This window comes from Odontesthes bonariensis, chromosome 1 (assembly GCF_027942865.1).
Source record: "Odontesthes bonariensis isolate fOdoBon6 chromosome 1, fOdoBon6.hap1, whole genome shotgun sequence".
NCBI lineage: Eukaryota > Metazoa > Chordata > Actinopteri > Atheriniformes > Atherinopsidae > Odontesthes > Odontesthes bonariensis.
In genome coordinates, this window is record NC_134506.1 from 37,795,367 (window position 1) to 37,818,313 (window position 22,947).

The 22,947-nt window shown below is 39.4% G+C and overlaps 1 protein-coding gene across 1 annotated transcript in view; it reads right to left on the reverse strand.

The window, feature by feature from the left end:
- The window catches only part of luzp2 (leucine zipper protein 2), a 188,624-nt gene that overhangs the window by 83,489 nt on the left and 82,188 nt on the right, over positions 1-22,947 (reverse strand). The window contains exons 2-3 of the mRNA XM_075472131.1: positions 18,295-18,415; positions 1,125-1,195 (exon numbers count right to left, since the gene is read on the reverse strand). Coding sequence (XP_075328246.1) covers positions 1,125-1,195; positions 18,295-18,415 — 192 coding nt within the window. The remainder of the gene's footprint in view (positions 1-1,124; positions 1,196-18,294; positions 18,416-22,947) is intronic.

Sequence of the window (22,947 nt, forward strand, 5' to 3'; positions counted from 1 at the left end):
CAGTTTGTGAATTCCTTACACTGTTGCCACGCCACGCCACGCCACGCCACGCCAGTCATGTTCTTTGATTTGTTTTCCCTTGGACATGTTTTATTTTCCACAAATTAGTCTTGTCATCCGGCTCAGTTTTGACTTTGTTTTTTTTTTTTTTTTTTTTATAAAACCAAGTTTGCTTTTAGCTTTGAAGTTCGCATCCATGTCCTGCCAACCCCCTCACTGACATTGGGGATGTTTTTATTTGAATCTTTGAACATTACAGCTGTAGAAAAATCATGGAATTTCGTTGTATTGCTCGGATTCACATCTTTTTTTTTGCCATATTCGATCACTGATTCAGGACCTCTTCTCATGTAGGCGTTGCATCCTCCGAGCTGATTGAAGCCGGGTTAAATGAATGCATTTGAATGTTATGTAAGCAGTAACAACTGTATGTAAAGTACAATCTAAAATAAATTATTTTACAAACCACATTAGATAGTAAATGTGAGAAAACTGTGACCAAGAGACAAATAACGCTGAAAAGACCTGACCAGTCAGAAACAGTTCTGAAATAAAAGCTCCCTACCAGAGCCGGGTTTTTTTCTTTTTTTAGAGATAAAATACTGTTTGCCTCTGGTGGAAATGGAGGGGGCCGAGGAGAGGACTCACTAAAAGACCGTGGTTCCTGGAAAAAGGTCTCAGTGATCAAAATGCAGCTCAAGCAATACCATTGTTGATTGTTAGCACACCGATAACCACCCTGTGGCTACAAGTGTAGGACCCTGACTACCCTGATGTTCGTACGAATCAAGACTTTCATTCATGATTTCTTAAAACAAAACAAAACTCCATTTTTTTTTTGGATCTTCTTATGTGCTTAATTCAGACAGCTTGACCATAATCCTGTTTACCGTAAAATTATTGAAACACAGACCAGCCAACTTCTCCAGCTCTACACATTTATATTTGATCTGACGCAATTTTTATTATCTTTATTATTGTTGTCGTACTGAAATTTCATTGCTCATCACCAGTTATAAATTCCTTACTAACATGTTGATGATATTCATGAGAAATGTGGCACTGATTGTAACGTCTAAGCCAGGCATGAGTTGACAACTGTGTCACGCATGAAGTGAATTTACCTCTGTTTGTGGCTGAGCTCCAGAATCCTCTGCACGTCCTTCTTGGACACCGTCTCATCATTTTTAAGTGTCTGAAAGAGAAAAGAAGACGATCTGTTTTTCCAAAATCAACATTACTTCAAAGCACAACCGAAAACAAAATCACTCGATGCACATGTCGTTTAACTGCGTCGTAAATGTTTCATAATGTAAACAGGATTTCAAGTTCCTTCAAACAATACCTTGTTAACAATGTGAGTCATGATAGACCCAAATGTACAATGTTTTAATCCAATGTATAAAGTAAATAAATCTAACTGATACAATATTTGAGGACAGTATTATCAAATGAGCAGCAGATGTGAAGTGTTGTCAATGCCCCCTTCTTAAATTATACTGCTTTTAACAATGTAATAATCAATGTCCTAATGAGGGTACATAGATGCACAGATTGGGTTCTGCTGGTGCCTAAGCAGATGCCTGATGGGTAATTATAAATTAGTTAGTTCTCCTATTTCCCTACAAACCCGGTGAGATATTTCTATTTGTTACAAGTTTAAAAGAAACGTCAAGACTTCGAAGATAATGTCGACTCAAAATGAGAGTCAGTTTGTCCTTAAATTGTGCTTAAAATTATTATTGGCGGCTTCCGGTTTGGCTGCGATGTTGAGTCTCGCTCCTGCAACTATTGTCAATTTCACGTTTTAAAACCCCGAAAGTCACAACAAATTGTAGTATTCCGCTCTTCTGACGGACACACCAACTAAATACGTCGACGTATGTGACCAGACACAATGTAAAGGACCAGGGTGCTATGGTCAGTAGCGCACACGAGGCAAGTGAAGAGTTTAGCATGGCAGCCATTGTTAACCTTCTGGAAAAACACCGACAAGCCCTCTCCCCTGATTTCAAAGCTTCCATCTCAACACTCGAAACAAAGCTGGACCATGTCTACACCACAGTGTCAGACCACGCTCAGAAGATAGTCTCTCTCGAGGCAAATGCTACTTTACAAGACGAGCGCCTGCTGACACTGGAGACATCTTGTGCTACACTAACGGAGCGCAATGCTAAGCTGTTAGCGACTTGGAGTCCCGAAGTCGGCGGAACAATATTAGAGTGGTCGGTGTACCTGAATCAGTGGAGCGGCCACAGCCTTCTTTGCAGAGCTACTCATGGAAGTTCTCGGCGAAGGCGTCCTGAACTCACCGCCAGAATGTGACCGAGCTCATCGCACGCTATCCGAAAAACCGAAGCAGGGACAGACGGCCCATCATTATAAGGCTGCAGAGGTACCAGGTGAAGGAGAGGATCATACGCAAAGCCCGTGCCAGGAGAGGCAAGCTACAGTACAGAGGTTCCCCCATCTCCATCTACAAGGACTACGCACCGGAGGTGGTAGAACAACGCCAGGAATACCAAGGGGTGATGTCGGAGCTCTACAGCCTGGGCTTCAAACCCGCATTGCTATTCCCTGCCAGGCTTGTCATCAGGATGAAGGATGGGGAGGGGAAGAGATTATCCTCGGTCTCTGAGGCTAAAGGCTTCATAACATCCAGCCGCATAGAAGATACTAAAGCAACTACTACAGTAAGCACACCGCATTGAACCACTGCTACGCTAAGTGGATAACCGTGAGTCATTGTGTTGCCATCTGTATAAATGTGTCTCGACCAGCCCGGGACGAGCCTCGAGTTGATCTTCAGACCGCTTCATTAGTTGTCTCGGTCCTGACGTATTGCTGGTATTCTGAATGTGCAGAGTTTTGAACAAAAATCACTGGCTGGACATTTCAAGACATTATCTGCACGTTGACTTGAGATCCATGGTACTCACTAATATTTTTGAATTCCTTCTTTTCAATCTTCTTCTCTTCTCGTTTACACTATTTTGAGAATTCAGTTTATCTTCAGTCCGCTCTTGTGATACATACAGGAAACTTGTCCACATACAGATTGCAGTTGGTTTTGATACGTTTTCTTTACAGCTTTAGTTTAAAAATTCTCTTTTCTACCTCTCACCACCAACGGGTTACCTGAAGTACTCTTGCCTTATGTACTTAGTCAAAGGGCTCCATTGAAGCCTGACACTTTTCATCAACTGATTTGTTGTCAATAGCCTGCATCAATACAACCTAATCATCACTAACCCATGATGGACGTCAGTGTTTCATACATGCAGGATTTCTGGTAATCTTATTTGACGTATAGGATCACTTTAAGTATCTACCTACTTTAAGAAATCTTGGTGCCCTGTATGGGTTCATTTACTTTAATTGTTGGAGGGAGAAAAAACAACAAGGTTCGCATATCTGCTCTGGAATACAGTACTCGATTTGCTTATTGATGTTTTTCTATGTGACTTATGGGGTCATTTATTGTTAATGCAGGGGAAGAGACCCCAGAAGCTTAGTTTAGCTGTTAGCTGGAGAGCTCAGATGATGCTTCTTGTTATGGGTAGCCCTCAGGGTGGTCACAAATATATATATATATATATATATATATATATATTTTTTTTTTTTTTTTTTTTTGTGGTTTATAATTTTTTTTTTTTGTGTGTTGTGTTGTTTTTTTTTTTGTTTTTTTTTTTTTCCCCTCTCCCTTACTTCTCAATTCTTCCTCCCCACTCTCTCTCTCTCCATTGCAGTACAGAATACGGGTCATGCAGTTTCATTCTAACTTGTTACTATTGGTTCTATGGTTAATGTTGTGAAGACAGATAAGGCTGTGCGTCTGATTTCCTGAAATACTAAGGGCATGAACAACGCGATTAAAATTGGTAAGATCCTGACAGTTACAGTACCTTAAAGGGGATGTGATATTCTTGCATGAAACGCATCTCAAAACATCTGACACCCCACGTATTAAAAGGGCGTGGATGAGTCACTTATTCCATTCAAAATTTACAGATAAAGTTAGAGGGGCAGCCATCATTATTCATAAAAGGGTCCTGTTTGAGCCAACAAATGTAATTCTAGATACTGACGTCCGCTATGTCATGGTCTCGGGCACGCTTCAAAATATACCAGTGGTCTTAGTTTCAGTTTATGCGCCGACCTGGGACGATGACCAATTTTTATTGAGGCTCTTTGCAAAAATTCCAAATGCTGACAGTCACCGCTTTATCATAGGTGGGGACTTCAATCTGGTGCAGGATGTGACTCTTGACAGATCTTCCCCTACACAAACCACACAAACCAAATCAGCGAACAAAGTAAAAACATATGCATTCTGTGGGAAGCGCTTAAAGCCACTATCCGTGGACAGGTCTTATATTTCCCAAATGAGAAGGACTGAACAGGTCAGGCTGGCGGAAATTGCAGAGGAACTTCTAAAGGTCGAGGGGACCTACTCCACCTCTCCATCCCCCACCCTCTATAAGAAACGATTACTGCTACATTCGGATCATGACCTGTTACTGACACGTGTGGTGGAGAGACAGCTGCGACAATCAAAACAAAACTTTTTTGAACAGGGAGATAAGGCAGGGAGACTCTTGGCACAACAGGCCCGTGCAGCTTGTGCTTCTAGACTGATCTCCCAAATTAAGCTACCCGATGGTAGCCATTCTTCTGACCCAGCAATTATCAATAAATCTTTTTCAGATTTCTATACCACACTATATACTTCTGAATACAACACAATTACTGTAGTGAACCCCAGTCCTTTAGACCAGTTAATGTATCTTCAGATTGACGTAAATATCACCAGAGAACTGGGTAGGCCCATTTCTTTGTTGGAGGTGCATGCAGCAATCAATCCCATGCAAAATGGGAAATCTCCTGGTCCTGACGGTTTTACAGCAGAGTTCTTTAAGGCATACTCGATGTTACTAGCCCCCATCCTTGTGAGAATGTTCAATGACTCCTTTATTAAAGGCAGATTGCCCATGACCTTGTATGAGGCATCTATTTCACTGCTTCTGAAGAAAGATAGGGATCCTACCTCCTGTGGAAACTATAGACCTATCTCACTTTTAAACCTAGATTATAAGATTCTGGCAAAGGTTCTCGCCATCCGCCTCCAAGGTGTGATGTCATCAATAATATCATCAGACCAAACAGGCTTCACATTGGGGAAGACATCCATTCTTTAACACCAGAAGGCTGTTGAACATCATATTCTCATCTGCGTCAAACACTCCTGAAATTGTAGTGGCACTTGGTGCAGAGAAAGCTTTCGATCGGGTGGAGTGGAGATTTCTATTTCTCATTTTAGAGAAATTTGGCTTTGATTCTTGTCACGCCATGGGACTCATGTTTTAAGTTTTATGTTTTAGGTGTTCAGTTCATGTCCAGGTTTTGAGTTTCAGTCTTGTCATTGTTTTTCCCCCTCACTCTGGTCATTGGTTCATTCACATCATGAGAATGCATTTTGTGTTTTACTGTCCTTTTTACCATGAAGTTAGACTTAAGCTCTTCCTTAAATTGACCTTGGAATGTTATGATTTATTTTCTATGTCTGATGAGTGCAGACTTGCATATTTGTTTAGCGAGAAGGTGTTTTATTTAGCTCAATATGTGTTGGAAGCTTACCAACAGAGCAGGAGTGGACTTTATGTTTGAGTGGGGTTGTTGTTTACTGAGGACTGTATACGCTGGATTATCAATTATGAAGATGTTCTTTTGACTATTGCTTTTTGTTGCTTGTGGTGTGTCTTGTAAGCCCATGCGGGCTGGGCACCTTTTTGGTGTATGACACCGTTTAATAAAATAAACAAACAAACAACAACAACGAACACATCATTAGTTCATTCACAGCACCCGTTAGTCTTTGTCACCAGCTGCACTCACTCTCCAATCACTCCCAGCCCTCTATTTAGTTTCCAGTCTCCCCTGTCTTGTCGTCGGATCTTTGCTTGTCTTCCCTACATGTCTTACTTACCGGACCTGCCTGCCTTGTTTCCCATGTTACCTGTTATTCCCATGATCTTCGTCCCCTTCACTAAGTTAAGTATTTATCCCATGCCTAGCCGCGCTTTTTGTTTGTACTTTGTTTTTTGTTAACACATTGAATACCGGCGGTTTTTACATAATTATGTCGTAGAATCCCAGCGTTCTAAACCATTTTTTTTTACGTTTTTTGTACAGTCACAGCATATTATGTGATAGGGCCACTGAAACATGTTATGGCTCGTTTGAAAGCTGAGACTTTAAACTCTTTGTGGGTCAAAACTGCGTGTCTCTAGGGGCCGCCATTAGCAAGCTATCCTTAGCTAAACCAAGGCGGGTATCCACCAAAATCAACAACAAACTAGCTTTTGTGAAATGTGCGCTCTTTCAGCCTGTCGCACTTTAGATACTTACATATCCGGGTCAGAGGATTTGCGTCGTGTCGCATGTTGCAAAGCTAACCTGTTCAAAAGACCGCCTCCTTAGACTTGTCGTGTGTCTTCTTCTCCTTCTTGTTGTTTGTTTATGTTACTTTACCGTCACCCTCTGGAAACCGACACGTGCGATTGGACAAAATGCGGAAATGAAAAAAAATCAATGCAGCGTTATCAAAATTGTTGAGTTGACGCAAAGCCATTGGCGTAATGATCAAAATGTCCAGATGATGACACCAGTTTTTGACTGCCATCTATGTCAGTTCTGTTCATCACATAATTACAAAAATCACACAGAATGTGCATTAGAATGTATAGATTAAGAATCCATAAAAAAAACGTAAAAACGTATTTTTACCATGTGGGAGCCAACACATGGGCAGTAAAAACGTAGTTTTACGTGACTTGGGAGTCAATGTGTTAATAAACCAAGTTTTCCTTTTGAAGTCACAGTGATGCCTGTAACCGCTGTAAACAATCACCAGCCGACCATATACACATGTTCTGGACTTCCCCGAGGCTAACCAACTTTTGGTCCAATATATTCCAAACTCTCAAACAGGCTCTCAACACAAATTTAGAACCAAACCCCCTGACTGCCCTCTTTGGTCTCCCTCTGTCCAAAAATCTCCCGTTTCTGCACAGCGTGTCATGGCCTTTATCACCCTGCTTGCCAGGCGTAGCATTCTCCTCAAATGGAAACAGGTTTCTCCACCGACTAACAAAAATTGTATAAGGGAAATTTTACAATGTCTAAAGCTAGAGAAGTTAAGGTTCTCACAGAAGGGATCTTTGACAGCATTTCATAAAACTTGGGACCCACTACTGGATTATATTAGTAATAGTCTTGATGTTACTCCTGACGATGCCGAGGACACTTCTTAACAGTTGGAAAGAGAGAATACCCCCCCCCCCTTATGCATTTTTTTTTCTGCTCTTGTCTTTTATTGTTTTAATTATTATTATTATTATTATTTTTTTAAATTTATTATTATTTTTTCTTTTTTTTTTCATTTTCAATTTTTCACTTATGTTGCCATATGCTGTATAATAACTGAGTTGTTTTCTGTGACTACATCTGACATGGGTTGTTGGGAGGGATAGTTATGTTGGGGTTCTCTTTTTGTGCTGTTCCCTTTCTTTTTTTTTTTTTACTTTGTACTTCACTTTAAAGCAGACGCTTCGACACAATGGGAAAATTATGTCTTTTTTCTTTCTGTACTGTCTGCAAAAACTCAATAGAGATTTGGAAAAAAAAAAATTATTATTGGCAAAATCTCCATAAAGCCTGTTTCCTTCTGTAAGAAAGGAGAAAACAGGCTCATCCTGAGCCATTTTATTCTCTTCATGATCTATGATGGTTTGTCACTAGCTGCTCTTTGCTTCACTTCTTTTCAGACTTCAGCCTCAACATTGATTCCGGGAACCCCCTTGTATGTGCATGGCGGAACAGGGGTGACCCAAACAATATAAATGTTCCAATGGCTTACAGACTGAAGGCTGTTGGAAACTGTTCAACATCTCTGCAGATTTTTGTCTTTGCCCCCTGCTGCCGCCATCTGCTCTCATCCCTTTTTACAGGCAAGGCCAAGTTGATCTCAAACAAGCCTTTTTGGTTTGATGTTACTTTGATTTGTACCACCTACCCAAACACTGTTGCAGACCACATCCCTCCACAATTCCTGATGGCGGTGGTCTCTTTCAGCAGGATAATGTGTCTTGACATATTGTAAAATGAACTCGGGAATGGTTGTGAAACATCATGAAATGTTCAAGATTTGATTTAGCGAGCATAGTCCAAGATTTCAGTCCAATCGAACAAATGTGGGATGTGGTAGAAAAACAATTCTGATCCACCTCATAACTTGCATGATTTATAGGATCTGCTTCTATCTCCCAGGTGCCTGTTTCACAGAACCAATTTAGGGGTCGTGTGAAACCCACGCTTCAGTGGGTTAGAGAATGGCATGGCAGCATGAGGGGCACCTATGCAGTATTAGGCTGGTGGTTTTAATGTGATAGCTGGTTGGTGTACAATGACTCAAGATAACAACCCCTTTTCAAAATGAAAAATGTAAAGTCTGAACAGAGATTCCCTTTTTGCTGAATTCAGTGATTTGTGTCCACCGACAGAGAGCCCACAGTCTAATGGATATATTTATACTTTTACCTGCATTGCTATTCACGTGATAAAATCTCAAACTACTTTGCTTTGTCATCTGAAAAAAATAGGTTTTAATAATGTTTGCTGTGTTGACCATTTACCAGTTTAATATTTAAACGGGGGGGGGGGGGGGGGGTGCAGGTAACAATGGTGATTTAGTGGCATAAATGCATTACCTTTAATCAAAAAGCCCTATGTCAGTTCCTGACTGTTTGTTGCTGTATTAATTACAGTGGGATTTAACTACTGTATAAACACTCAAATACAGTTTTGAAGTAGTTTTCTTGAGTCTCTTTTGTTAAGACTTTTTGCTTCTGCTCCACTACATCTCAGATCTCACATATCACACTTTATACTTCCCCCTATTCATCTATTTCATGTCTTCAACTAACAACTCTCGTGTCCTGTTTGCTACAGTAAACAGATTAACAAACCCTCCAGTTTCACTGCCTTTAGAACTCATACATCCAAGTGTAATGAGTTTGCAATATTCTTTAATGACAAAGTTCAAGGCATTAAAAATGCAATAATTTCCACAACACAAATAACTACTCTGCAGCCAGCTAGACACCTAGAGCTGACACATTTCACACCTGTTACTGACAAAACAGTCAAAGAGACCATCTGCAGTCTGAGTTCATCAACGTGCTGCCTTGATGAGTTGCCCACTAGATTCCTAAAGTCTGTGCTGAGCAGTTTGTTACCACAACTTGCTCATCTAGTCAACATCTCACTCCAGACTGGAACATTTCCAAAGGCCTTAAAAACTGCTGTCATTAAGCCTCTTCTAAAGAAGAGCAATCTTGATGCCACAGTACTGAACAACTACCGGCCCATATCAAACCTGCCATTCTTAGGCAAAGTCCTAGAAAAAGTTGTATACCAACAGCTTGGTGACTTTCTCCTGTCTAACAATGCTTTTGATACTTTCCAATCAGGCTTTAGGCCCCACCACAGCACTGAGACAGCTCTGATCAAGGTGACAAATGACATCCGCCTGAACACAGATGCAAGTAGAGTCACAGTCTTAGTTCTGCTGGACCTGAGTGCTGCCTTTGACACAGTTGACCATGCGATCTTATTACAGAGGTTAGAAGACTGGGTGGGAATCTCTGGTCGTGCTTTAAACTGGTTCAAGTCCTATCTGGAGGACAGGAAATATTTTGTTGAAATTGGTAACTGTGTCTCAGACCAAATGGCTATGACCTGTGGGGTTCCCCAGGGGTCAATCCTGGGACCCGTATTGTTCAATCTGTACATGCTTCCACTAGGCCAGCTAATACGCAGCTATAATGTGTCCTACCACAATTATGCAGATGACACTCAGATCTACGTGTCACTGACGGCAGGAGAACACGGGCCTGTAGATACACTGTGTCGCTGCATCGCACAGATCAGTGTGTGGATGCAAAACAATTTCCTCCAGCTAAACTCAGACAAAACTGAAATCATTGTCTGTGGCCCTCAGAAACAAAGAGAAAGTGTTATCAGTCACCTTGAGACTCTCTCTCTAAAACCTAACTATCAAGTTAGAAATCTCGGGGTAATATTGGACTCAGACCTGAACTTTAACAGCCACATTAAATCTGTAACATCAGCAGCTTTTTACCATCTAAAAAACATTGCCAGAATCAAAGGAATAGTGTCTAAACCAGACTTAAAGAGACTGATCCATGCGTTTGTCTCCAGCAGGTTAGACTACTGTAACGGCCTGCTCACTGGGCTCTCTAAACGGGCTATAAGACAGCTGCAGTACATCCAGAACGCTGCTGCTCGAGTCCTGACTAGAACCAGGAAATACCACCATATTAGTCCAGTGCTCAGGTCTCTGCACTGGCTTCCTGTCGCTCAGAGAATAGACTTTAAAACAGCTCTGCTCGTGTACAAGTCTCTTCACGGTCAAGCGCCAAAGTACATCTCTGACATGTTAGAGCCATATGAACCAACTCGGGCTCTGAGAACCTCAGGGAGGGGTCTCCTGCTGGTGCCCAGAGTCAGGACTAAACAAGGTGAGGCTGCGTTTCAGTTTTATGCTCCTAAAATCTGTAACAGTCTTCCAGAAGATGTGAGACAGGCCTCAACTCTGACAATGTTTAAATCCAGGCTGAAAACAGTTCTATTTAGCTGTGCATATGACACCTGAAAGTATTTTATCTGCACTCTTCACTTTTTAATTACTTAATGATTATTTTAATAGGTTTTAAATATTCTTTCTTTTTTAATTTCTTTCTTTTATTTTTTTATTCCTTTTTAATGGTTTTATTGCCTTCTTGTGATTTTATGTAGCTGTAAAGCACTTTGAATTGCCCTGTGTATGAATTGTGCTCTATAAATAAAATTGCCTTGCCTTGCCTTGCCTTGCCTTCCACAGCACACAATGCCAATACTTGGCCAAGCCACCCAGACAAATCAATAGCTACCCCAGGAAATTCAGCAACCCACTTTCATATTCATTTAGTAATTTTTTACAATTCAAAATAGTAACTTCCTTTGCAAATTACTTTTGTAAGTGTTCTTAACCTTTTAATATTTTCCGTTTTGTTTTATTTACACGCTTTATCCTATTTTGCTTTTGTTACGTAAAGCACTTTGGATTGCACGATTTGAGTTCTTAAACTGTCAAGCTGTTTACAACACAGTTATTCATCCCCCTCTTTTTCTTTATCACATGACACACAAGCTCTTTTAGACAAAGGGTGCAAATCAACTGTGCAAAAAAAAGACTTCCTTGTTCAGCCACTACTGTTTCAGTTTGGTAACAAACAAAGACCAAACAGAGGCAACTCCTTAGAGAAGTGTGTGCTTACAAACTGCAAAGCCAGTATTTACTGGCCAGAGCAGTGTGTCCCTCAATGCTTGCTTTCCCTTACTCACACAGTCTGTTTCGCCTCCATGACTACCTCTGTTGCTGGCTCAGATGAAATATCAACAGTGGATCAACATAACTTCTCATTCAACCTTTGTACTTTCAGAGCAAGGACATGATGCGCAACAAAGACACATCAGTGTAGCGTTAAAAAGGCTACAGAAACATCACACAGCCCCTTACTCTCTGAATGGACACACCAAATCAATACATAATCCAGGAAGGGAGGAAGTCTTCTTTAGTACCACAATTGAATGTTTTTGTCACTATTTAGTAACTTTTTATACTCTTTTAGCAACATTTTTTCAAGAAATCCCTTGGTAAAAAGCATTAGGAACATTATGCTGCACCTCCCTGCTGCAGTCAGAGACGGAAGATCTTTCACTGATGCATTATCATGGTGATTAAAATATGAGCATACTCTACTCTGAAAACTTTTGGAGAATTATCAGGTCTCGTTATGGATGACACTACCCAACAATTTACATTGCCGCAGCTGAAGCATGTGTCAAATACCCAATTAGTCAAGTGATAGAAAATTTGTTAATGACGCTTGCGCGCAAGTTCAATAAGGAAAATCTTTTCCCTAACGCCTGCCGTCATTTTCTGCTGTTTGGACTATTCATCCTGCTAATCTTTGTTCTTTGTGCTTTGTCACTCTCATTTTTCCCACGCTGTCAATCTAATTTTTTAATTATTTTGTCACAACTTTGGCCCAATGGTACTCGTGCCTGCTACTTTTCTAGCCAAGTCTGGTTCCCATTCTGCAAAACTGTGTGCTGTTCTGTTATTCCCATCCAGACTGACTCATGCAACCCGCCTCCCCCGATCTTCACCTCTTTGTGATACCCGAGTAGTCTCACTGAAATTGTTTTCCGCTTACTATCTCTGCTCTGTCCAGACTCCAGGGTGAATTATACCTTCCCTTCATGCATGTCCCCACTCCACTAAAACGATGTATCGGAATATAATTGCCAAATAAAATGATTCAAAATTCATCTCTTGTACATTTTCTTGTACATCAATCCATTTTTATATATCTTTTCAATTGTTCTGTCCTTTTAACTTTTGTTAAGATCAATCTTGTAAAATGTCTCGGATACAGTTTTAAAATAGACTTTTGCAAGATTATACTCTGCTCTCTAACTTAGTTACCTTCTGTCCTAAAAGACAACTTTCAATTTCAAACCAAGCCAACAGCTGTGTATTATAGAATACAGAATGAATGAATGATCTCAAACTAATATGGGGATAGTCAAGTTATGTTTCTAATACAAGACTAAATTAACATGTTTATTGTGTTATATGTAGGCCATTCTTATAGTAAAAATGCAGTAGCTCTGGACATGTTATCTTTTTTTGTTTCTTTCTTGAGATTTTCTCATGAGCTTTTTTCTGTGTTTTTTTTGTGGTGGTTTGGATGCTTTGCTGCATGAATGATTTCTGCTGGTAACTGGCAATTTTTATTTCTGTTATGATGCATAACCATGGAAACTGGAGAGTTGTTTGCATATGGGAGCAGCTGACTGAGCTTTCCGAAGCCCAAGTAATGCCTAAAATGAGATCCAAAATCCTGATTATTTGAAGAGAAGATGTCATAGATGCAGAGCAGGAACAAAACAGAGAAAGGAGGAGGAAGTTTAAAGTATTCCTTCCTTTGATTGTGTTGGGGAGTCCACTGGTGGATAAAATGGATTAGTCTGGAGCAGTGGCGGCTGCTGACTTTTAAAACAGAGGAAGGCCATATTACGCGTTCAGGGTTGTAGTGGCTCGTGCCATCCAAGAGCAGAAGAAGTTAAAAAGAATTAGTTATAACATAGCTGTGTCTAGTATGACTAGTATGCCCAGCAAATACACAGAAAGAAGGTATAGACTTTGAAAATTCACACAGCAAGGCCAAAATCAAGTATGATGGAATCTAAGGCCTGTAAATGGCTGGATCTGTGGCTGGATCAGAATCTGTGGAGCATTTTTCCCTGTTATAATGAATACTTAGAGTTTGATGGAGCATAGCCGCCATTGTGGCAAAACTACTAGCTAACACGACAAACAAAAGCACAACAGGAATATGATTGACAAAACTTCTAAACAACAAGGATGTGTTTCTTATTTACAGTGTAATATTTACAAAAGTGTATGTGTGTGAGGATGGAAATGGAAACGATGGGAAATGAGTGAAACTCCGACAGCACTTTCACAGACAACCAGTCTCTTTCGTATCCGCTTTGGGACTGAAGTTCCAGCGTGCTTCTCCCCGCTTAAAAATTCGGCTGCCACAACATCTCTCATGATGGACAAACACTAACTCCAATCATCACGACACAGCCCCTCATATTGACACGCCCACGTCTAATCTACCCCCAGAGACGCCGAGCGGCCTCGGAAGAGATGAGTTTTTGTCGATTTAGCCAATGATGACCTAGAATTGTAGAAAAAACTTGACTCTCCCGCCCCCTCCTGAAGCCGGGCAGCCCTCGGCTCGGAAGCCTGGCTGTTAGTGGTGGCTTCATAACATGATTTCCTCAGTGAACGGCGGCGATTTCAGAACAAATCACTTCATTAAGCTGCAGGACAACATATTGTAGTTATGAAAGTAAATGCAGTATTGGGCATATCTTGTGTTTTGTGAATAACTGTTTTATCGTCAATTTAACATTGAAGATGTAGCAATTTCGCCAGAGAATGGGAGAGGCTGCCCGGCTTCCCGTGTTGTCTCTGAATAGCCGCGGCTGGTCTGGAGCCCTGATGAGGATGCAGCAGAATTATCACAAAGACAAAATAATATTTTCTTTTTTTTTTTTTTAATCTCTGAAGATTTCAACCACAGCTCTACACTTCAACATTCAGCTGCTTTTATTGAATATATTTTGTTATATACCTTTAACAATAGCATATATTTAATAACAATTTATTTTACAGCAGATTAATTCCCTTTGAGGGATTCAAAAAGTATTACTGAGTTAGACTTAAATGACTTGAACGGAAATTGTTGTACCTGCATAATGGGGTTATAATCCAGTATATGTGTAAATCCCCTTAGGCTATGTCATTATGACTTTGAATTTAAACCTCAAAACAGCTACTTTAAACCCAGTTTTTAAACCCTGCTTGACAACAGCCCTGGAGCTGCTGCCAAAAATATAAATTCACCATCACACAAACTTTAATTATCGGGGTTGCTGACCTGCACCTAGAGGGCACCTTGTTAAGAATATAAGCACTTGCATCATCTTTTCCAGAAACATGGCATGCTTTTCCCTGTTCACTCAATTCTCTTTTAAAAGTGGATGATGTTTATGGAGATGGTCTTTTGCCCCCGAAGAATAGATTTGTTCCACAGCACACTATTTTAGACTCCAACCCAACCTCTGTCCTGCCCGACGTACTGGAGCGGGGCCCAGGGCGAAGATAGATGCCAACCTAGCTACCCTGGAGTGAATAGACATCAAAGCCTGCCCCCGGGGATGGTGGTGGCCAGACTACATAAGAATTTTACAGACACATGGGGCATCTCTGCAAACACACACCAGTGCAGAGGTGAGAATATCATTTGTTTAATTATTGATTTTCTGACAATTCTGGTGGAACACAAATTTTGCCTGAAGGCTAAAAACATCAACAAGCTCCATTGAGGAAACTATATGTCAGAAAGACTGCAGTATGGAATGCTAGACATAAACACACAGGCATTTGACACACACTATTTAAAAGTTGAGGCATGCTTTGTAAGACCACTGTTCCATAGAATACTGTAACAGAAAATACTAAATGATTCAAATATTTGAATGTATAATTGAGTCTCTGTTCATTTCTTGTTATTGCCTACAGCTGTAATGAAGTTGACCTATAGTGACTGGTGGAAAGTATGTGCTGCATGGAGATAATTGTCATATAGACAAAATTCACACAGCATTCCACTGTCTACTGAATAATGAGAAATAATAATTGATAAAATGTCAAAGGCCAGTATATGGCTGGACCAACATCGCCTTGCTAAAGTGGTAATCATCTTCATATTCATCAACCAAAGATTGCCTTTTGAGCCAAGTTTTAATATTACCATAATGCAAAACCATATTCCACAATTTAATTAGAGCAAACATCCTTGAAATTTCATGCATATATAATGATATGTATACACAATGGCCCTCATTTATCAAACTTGCGTAAGACGAAAAACGTGCGTAGGTCGTGTGTACGTTCTTTTCTGCGCAAAGGTTGGCATTTATCAAATCCATCGTGAGCGAGTGCAGGAAAGATGAAATCGCCACGACAGGTCTGAGGGCGTGTACGCACTTTTCCATTTTGACTTGCGGTGACTGCAATAGCATACATAAACAGCAGCGTCACTAGTGCGTGCCTCATGAGTCGCAACAAATCCCTAGGTTAAAATTACAGACTTATCACTTCAAAGAAGGCCCATGTTTTATTTGACTTCAACATAAATATAAACATAAACGCAAATTAAATAAATTAAACAAGTACAACTCCGTAATTGGAAGAGTGATGGCTCATTATTCAACCGCGCACCCTCACACCGAACAGGAGAGGCGCTTTAACACTGCGCACTGTGGAGAGGTTAGGGCACCTAAAGGGCAGGTGGATCTGTCTCTCGGCTGCGGGGGGAACCCTTCTATATACACCCGAAAAGGTATGCAATATTATTATTGCATGCGGGGTTCTCCATACATTGCCCAAAAAAATGGAGTGCCATTTCCAGATGTACACCCAGAGATCCCTACCACCAGCCTGCACAGCCAAGAGCGCTCAGGAGCAGAGGAACTTATTCAGCGATTCTGACTTTTGGTAAGCATTCTGTTATTCAAGGAAAAAAGACGTAGCTCCGATCAGGCCAGCCACCCACTCCTCCAAGGCACTCAAATCCAAACCTGGATCGGAGCCCCCGTGACATGCTGCGTCGGAGAGCTGCGACCTTTTTTGTGGCCAATTTCATATCGGACCACTTCTTCCTGATCTTATTGGATAAAAAGTAAAACATCGTTCAATTTTAGATTTCATTTAATCTGGAGTTTATCACATTTTATTGACCATCACAGTAGGGGAAAATACATAACTCGTCCGGTCTGCGATTTACATCGCCAACGCTGTTGACAGCCGTCCCAGCTGTCAACAGTGTTGACAGCGTTTCTTTGCCGCCTTTCGTCTATCCATGTCGCAAATTCTAGAGGTGCGGCCTCTCAACCCCCTTTTGTAGAAGGCGTGATTAGGATAATTACGATGGATTTCAGCCGCCGGATTTATCAACAGCCGCTCGGTCTTACGATGGGATTGGTGTGGTACGCATGTTCTGTAAATCTCACTTGAGCCTCTGCGTACGACGAGTTCTCCGCTCATATCAACGATGCTTTCTACGACGGCTTGATAAATGAGGGCCAATGAGTTTGGGGTATACACAGTCAAAACCATATTGTAATTATTGCTTTTTATTTTAAAACAATGAAAAAACTGAAACCTGTATTGATATAAAGTATAATGGGAACCACAAAATTATCAAAGGAGCCAAAAAAAGATTTCAGAATTTAAAATTAAAGTAAAATTTATTTTAACTTGGATTTAATTTTTGCTAATCTAACCAAACATAGTTATATATTAGATATAATATAGCTCGGATTGAATTGTATAGTATAACAGTGTTGACAAAATATTATAATTAAACTATTTTAACAAAAAAAGGCTTCAATGAAGATGAATTGACAGACAGAAATTTGATGAATTTAAAGAACAAAATTATTAAATATTTCTAAGAAAAAAATTGTGTACAATAATCTGCTGTAATTTTTTTTAATCAATTTATCGTTTTTATCTTTATTATCGGAGTTCATGCGATTTTTGAGTTGCAAACATTAGCAAACCTGTCTTTTTCCGTGCCTTTAGATGACAATTGCTGTAATTTGGTGCTATATACTGTAAATAAAACTGAATTGAATTGAATTGAATTGAACTGAATGGAATTGAATTGAATTTGGCTGTCTTTGTACACATCTGTGCTACATCCAGATATAGACTTATGAAGCAGATTCACCGTGGGACTTCACACGAAAAAACTAGTGTTGCGTCACCTACCCTGGGGTTTTGCTTTAAACACTGCACAACAGAAGAAAGAAAAGGTTTAATTATTTTTCCTTTAAATTAAACTTTCTCCACATAACTCACAGCTTCCCATTTTAAGCTCTCTAAAGATGAACAGTGAAAAAGGTCAAGTTCGAAGTTTACAGACAGTAACTTAATAATGTAGCTATGCCTTTAGCTATGCCTTTAAAATTGTGAATAATTCCTGTTTTATTGGCTGGTTGGTTGGACTTGTTCACCCTTTAAGTTTGTTTTTAGTGTTATGTCATGTTCCCATACAGAACAATGTTACTATTACAAGCTTACTTGATAGAACAGCTCTTTGCCCAACTGTCCTTTAAGCAGGGCATTCATGAGTGTAGCGACAGTTCAAAATGTTAGAAGTAGAGGGATGGAACAATGTCAAAATAGTCACCCTCTTAACTTTTTCTTTAATTTTTCTGCTTCTGCAAAGGTTTTAAATCATGCTATGATTTGTTTACTTAAGCACTTTATTTCCATTATTCAGCTGCTGCATTTCAAGTAATACGTTACATATGTAACTACAGGATGCTAAAATGAAAAAAACACATACACATCAATATTTAATAATATCCAGTTGGTTTACAGTAGACTGATTGGAAAAACAAGTGAAATGGCTTCAGATGGCTGAAAACAGCCTGAAAAATGACCTGAGGTTCAAAACTCGACCCCGAATAAGACTTCTAATTCTGCTGTATTATGAAGAGAAAGAGGGAAATTCCAACCTGAAGGTTCCCTTTTATGCTGTCCAGTTCCTTTGATGTCTTGGAGAGCTGATGCAGGATACTGCTTCGTTCACTGAAGACTTCTTTTAGCTTCTTTTCCAGCCCATCATAGCTTTGTCTGCTGAGAAAAGAAGAGAATGATATTTTAATATTAAATATCTGCAACTAGCTGAGAAAAATTCACTCTTTATTGGCACCCCAAGGAGAGACATGTGCTTTAAGTTGGATTAAAAGAACCACTGTAAAAGCTAAAGGGTAGAGTAACAAGAGAGAAAACTAATATCTTCTTAGCTCAGTGCTTGCGTGAATAAGAAAAAATCACTTTCAATCAAGCAATTTATTGTCGGCTCATTTTACAAATAGGTCTTTTGATCTGACATGTGTCCCTGGATTTCCATCTAAATATTCATGTTGTCTACGCAATTAATAAGAGTAAAATTCTACTGGGCATATTTGTTGAATCTTGTTTTTCTCTGCTAAAAATTAACTCCAATTGAGCAATACTGCAGACATATTTTTTGAGACTTATAACTGAGCATCCACAGAGGCAAAATTGACTTTAATGCAACTTCTTTATTTCTCTGAAAAATGTCCTGTAATGACTTTTACTTTGAATTGGCATGATATAAATGACCTAAAATGATTTTAAATGTTATTTCATATAATGGCTCAGTGTTTCCATAAAAAACTGTTATTTTCTTCTTCTTTTTTTTTTCTAAATTACGAATTGTAATTCCCAGTGAGCAACCATATGCTGATGTTTAAGTGACCAGAATCCATGTACTATCCAGCTAGTTTTTATTATATAAGTGGAACGAGTTGAACATAGGATAAGTTAGATAGATAAGATAAAACAATCACATTCAGATATTCTTGATTTTAAATGGTGCAGATACATTTTTGCTACATATGTCAGTGCAAAAAAGGATGTCAAGAGGAAATATCTCAACATTTATATCTGCGGTCAATCTCACTTAGCCCGTTCCTTTTCATCTTGAAATTTTTAAACAAAATTTGATTTATTTTCGACAAAATTTGTACTCTCAAATACTTAACGCCTTACAACGAGAAGCAAAGCCAATGTAAACAATTACATCACGAGCATCTAAATTGGGAAGGAGACAAATATTTTTTCAGCAAAGGTTTAAATGCTTTCTCTTTTTAATGCACAGGAAACAAAACTGAATGAAATTCTCTGTCTTTCCAAAGAATTTTGCCCTTGTAAATTGACATTGCCCGCATACAGGAGATGAAACTGATTAGAAGAAAAACCCAAGTTAGAACCTTAGATTACAGGTACAGGAATCATCAAAACCCAACCCGTAGCTTGTTGAGATGTTTACCTTTTCTTCAAAACAAAAAAAAAAATAAAAAAAAAAATAAATAAAATTCCCTGCAAATTTTCTTACATGGACATACTAATATATACACTACCTACTCTATGCTTAATATAGCAAAAAACATATGTGCTAATCCTGCGTTAAACCTTTTTAGTCCTATAAATCACAACAGATTACTATGAAATTACTATGTATTTGATCATCCCACTTGTGCAAAGAACAATAGTATAGTGAAATGCTTGTGGATAGAGCCTATTGTGATGCCATGTTATTGTGACTCCATGGCTTCGTTTCAACCCGGGCCATCATCCAAAGACTCTGCACACACCATGTCATAGATCCCAGCAGCAGATCATACACAATAACACATAAATCACTCACAGAAAAGCAGCACCTGGGAAATAAATAAATAACACGGCATACTGACTCCCACACTAGACTTGCTACCATATGGCATTGGTGGGAAATTTATTACAGGTTCAAGCAACAGGGCAAGATAGGGTGAGAGAATCTTCCCAATCTGTCGAGCTATTTATTACCAAATGGAATAGGCCTTTGGGTATCTGTGAAATGAATAAGACTCATAATTTGAGCCCCACTGACACAAAAACATGTATACCACAAAGTTCTTGGATAAATTCAGCCTTTCTTCTACCAAACCAGTTCATGGCAGATTGCTCATTACAGCAAATAAATGGTAACAGCTGCATGATTGTACCATAACCTCCAAAAAGTCCAGTGTTCTAGCAGGCTGCTATCGAACAAAGACCCCCCTTTTTAAAGCCAGCGAGGTTAATGACGTTAATGATGACTTCATTGCCTGACAAAAAAGGCTTATGATCCGAAACGGCACCACCAGGCAACTGACCATAAAGCACTGGTGATGGGATAGTGAAATCTTTCTTTTTGGACATCTGCATATTTAAATGAGTCCCTGTCTTGACGAAGCTCATCAAACCCCTGAGACTGAGGGAGGAAGTGGTCATTTATAGGATTGGATTATTGAGGACAAACATTTTTTTTACACTTGGAGTCAAAGAAGGTTTCTGAGCTATATAAGGCTGAGCCTGCAGTGTGAAATAGAACTGCTGAGGCTAAAGGAAATGCCACTGATACAACAGCTTGCATCAAAGGAATAGCTCAATAAAGGAAGCAGAGTATGTGGTATCCAATCTCACAGAGAAAGCTGCATGAGTCCATCAGATTACAAGAGCTGGCCTGTAAATACTTTTAATGACAGATACTTTTAGACTTTTAGTCCAGCCTCTCTGGATATTATCATATAAATTCTTAAGTATTTCAACAGTCTATCAGTGATAATTTGCTTTGTAAAGCTGTGTCCTTGTAGCCCATCTGGACAGAAAGCAGTTTGAAAATATACTGCAGCTTAATAACATACTACTGTTTAATAACAGACATTTACATAGAGAAAAACTAATATGTCAAGAGCTAAAACACAGTCTTGCATGGGCAAGCTTTTTTTTGCTGCTATACAATTTTTTCACAAATGACCATCAGTTTGAGCCCACTAAACTAAAAAAATATAAGCTTTCACAGTTATAGCAAATTATATTTGTCGTATTTAAAGCCTATACATATCTTACGGTGGCCAACACATGTTTAAAATGAGTACAGGTATTATTTTGGTGATTGCTGCCTTTTCGATGTCTCAGTGGCTAATGTATGATTTGGCAGAAAGATCAGCAGTATAAATAAAAAGGTCCTCCTGTTTGTTTTTAAATACAACCCATAGGGGAAACCTCAAACCCCCCCCCCCATGACTCATGAGTGTTTCCAAATTGGACTAAATCATTCTCCACAAAAACCTTTTAAAAGTGGATGGGAGTACTGCTTTTAACTATTGTTTGCAAATTTGACACCCAGTCATCCTAAAAGATGCAATTTTCTCATTTCAAATGTATTTGCTCTCACAACGACTAGGAGCTGCTAGAAAAAACAGCCCATGGGGTCATTTTTAGAAGAACTGTCTCAGGTGTAAGGCAGGGGGGTCATGATGAGTATATACTACTTTTACGAGAAGGAAAACAATTTCAGAATATAACAAATTTTACTGAATAAATATGAAATAAACAGTGGATGGATGTTCATGGGACATGGGTTGAGAGCTTTATGAATTTCTGTAAAGTTAATGTGGGTCTATGGTTAATATCAACCCTACTTGCTTATAAAATCTCTTTGCATGTGCCTCAACACTCAAGGACTCATTGTTCTCCATATTCTATTAAATCCTGGTTATCTTGGTGTACCCACCTATCCTAGTTAATCATTATGACCCCAACCATTCTCATGTTTCTTTCTTTATAGACGCCGCAAGGGATGGGGAATAATCCCCCCACATTTGTAGACACAAATTAAACTTAATACATTACACAACAAAAAGTCAATTTATGATGACATTGAGGATATTGTCCACCATTGTCTGCTTAGCAATTAGCTGCAGTAAACATATGGATATCAGCGTGTACCAGCAGGTTGAGTAACCCAATATCTCCCTCTCCCCAACATGAATGCTACTATTTTTGGAAATTCCACAGGAGACACACAGCAGTTCAGACAAGGACAAATTATAGGATTCCCCAGGGCTCAGTGTTTTTGGAGGCCTCTCCCCTGCCAGACCTGTCATTTTAATACCCACCCACAGCAGCATCTATGCTCCATCAATCATTCGTTGCAAATGTCAACTATGTGCATAATTCAGTGACCATAATAAACAAACAGACAATATTTTAGCATCTAATAGACATAATAAAAAGTCCTGCTTTAACACAGAAAAGTAACATTCCAACCCAAAAATACCGTGTCACTTGCCTTTCAGTCTTGTTTTATTTTCAAAGGACTGATATCAAAACAAATGTTTTCCAAAAACTTTTCAAAAATAATAATTCAAATTGATAATATATGCCACAAGAAGTGGAAATCTGACAAGGGGCGTAGCTACCAACCACCTACGTCATATGTGTTCCTATGGAACCCAGAAAAGACCCTGCCTCGGAGAAGGAGCTAAAATGGTTATAGGAACTGAGGGCTGAGGTCCCTAGTTCCTGTATGTCCGAATGCGCGAAAAAACGGCCCTATTCCTGAAAAGATTATAGGAACTGCAAAAGGTTCATACAGTGGGAATGCGCCTAATGAGTCAGTATTCATCGGTCACCTCTGCTTTCAAGACTTGGGGTTTTAAATAACAAACCAAGCAGCAAGTGTGGTGCCAGTGGTATATATGCTAATGCACCATCCTATGGCCTGAATGTAGGATCAAAGTTAAATATCTATTATTTTACAAGGCAGCAGCCTC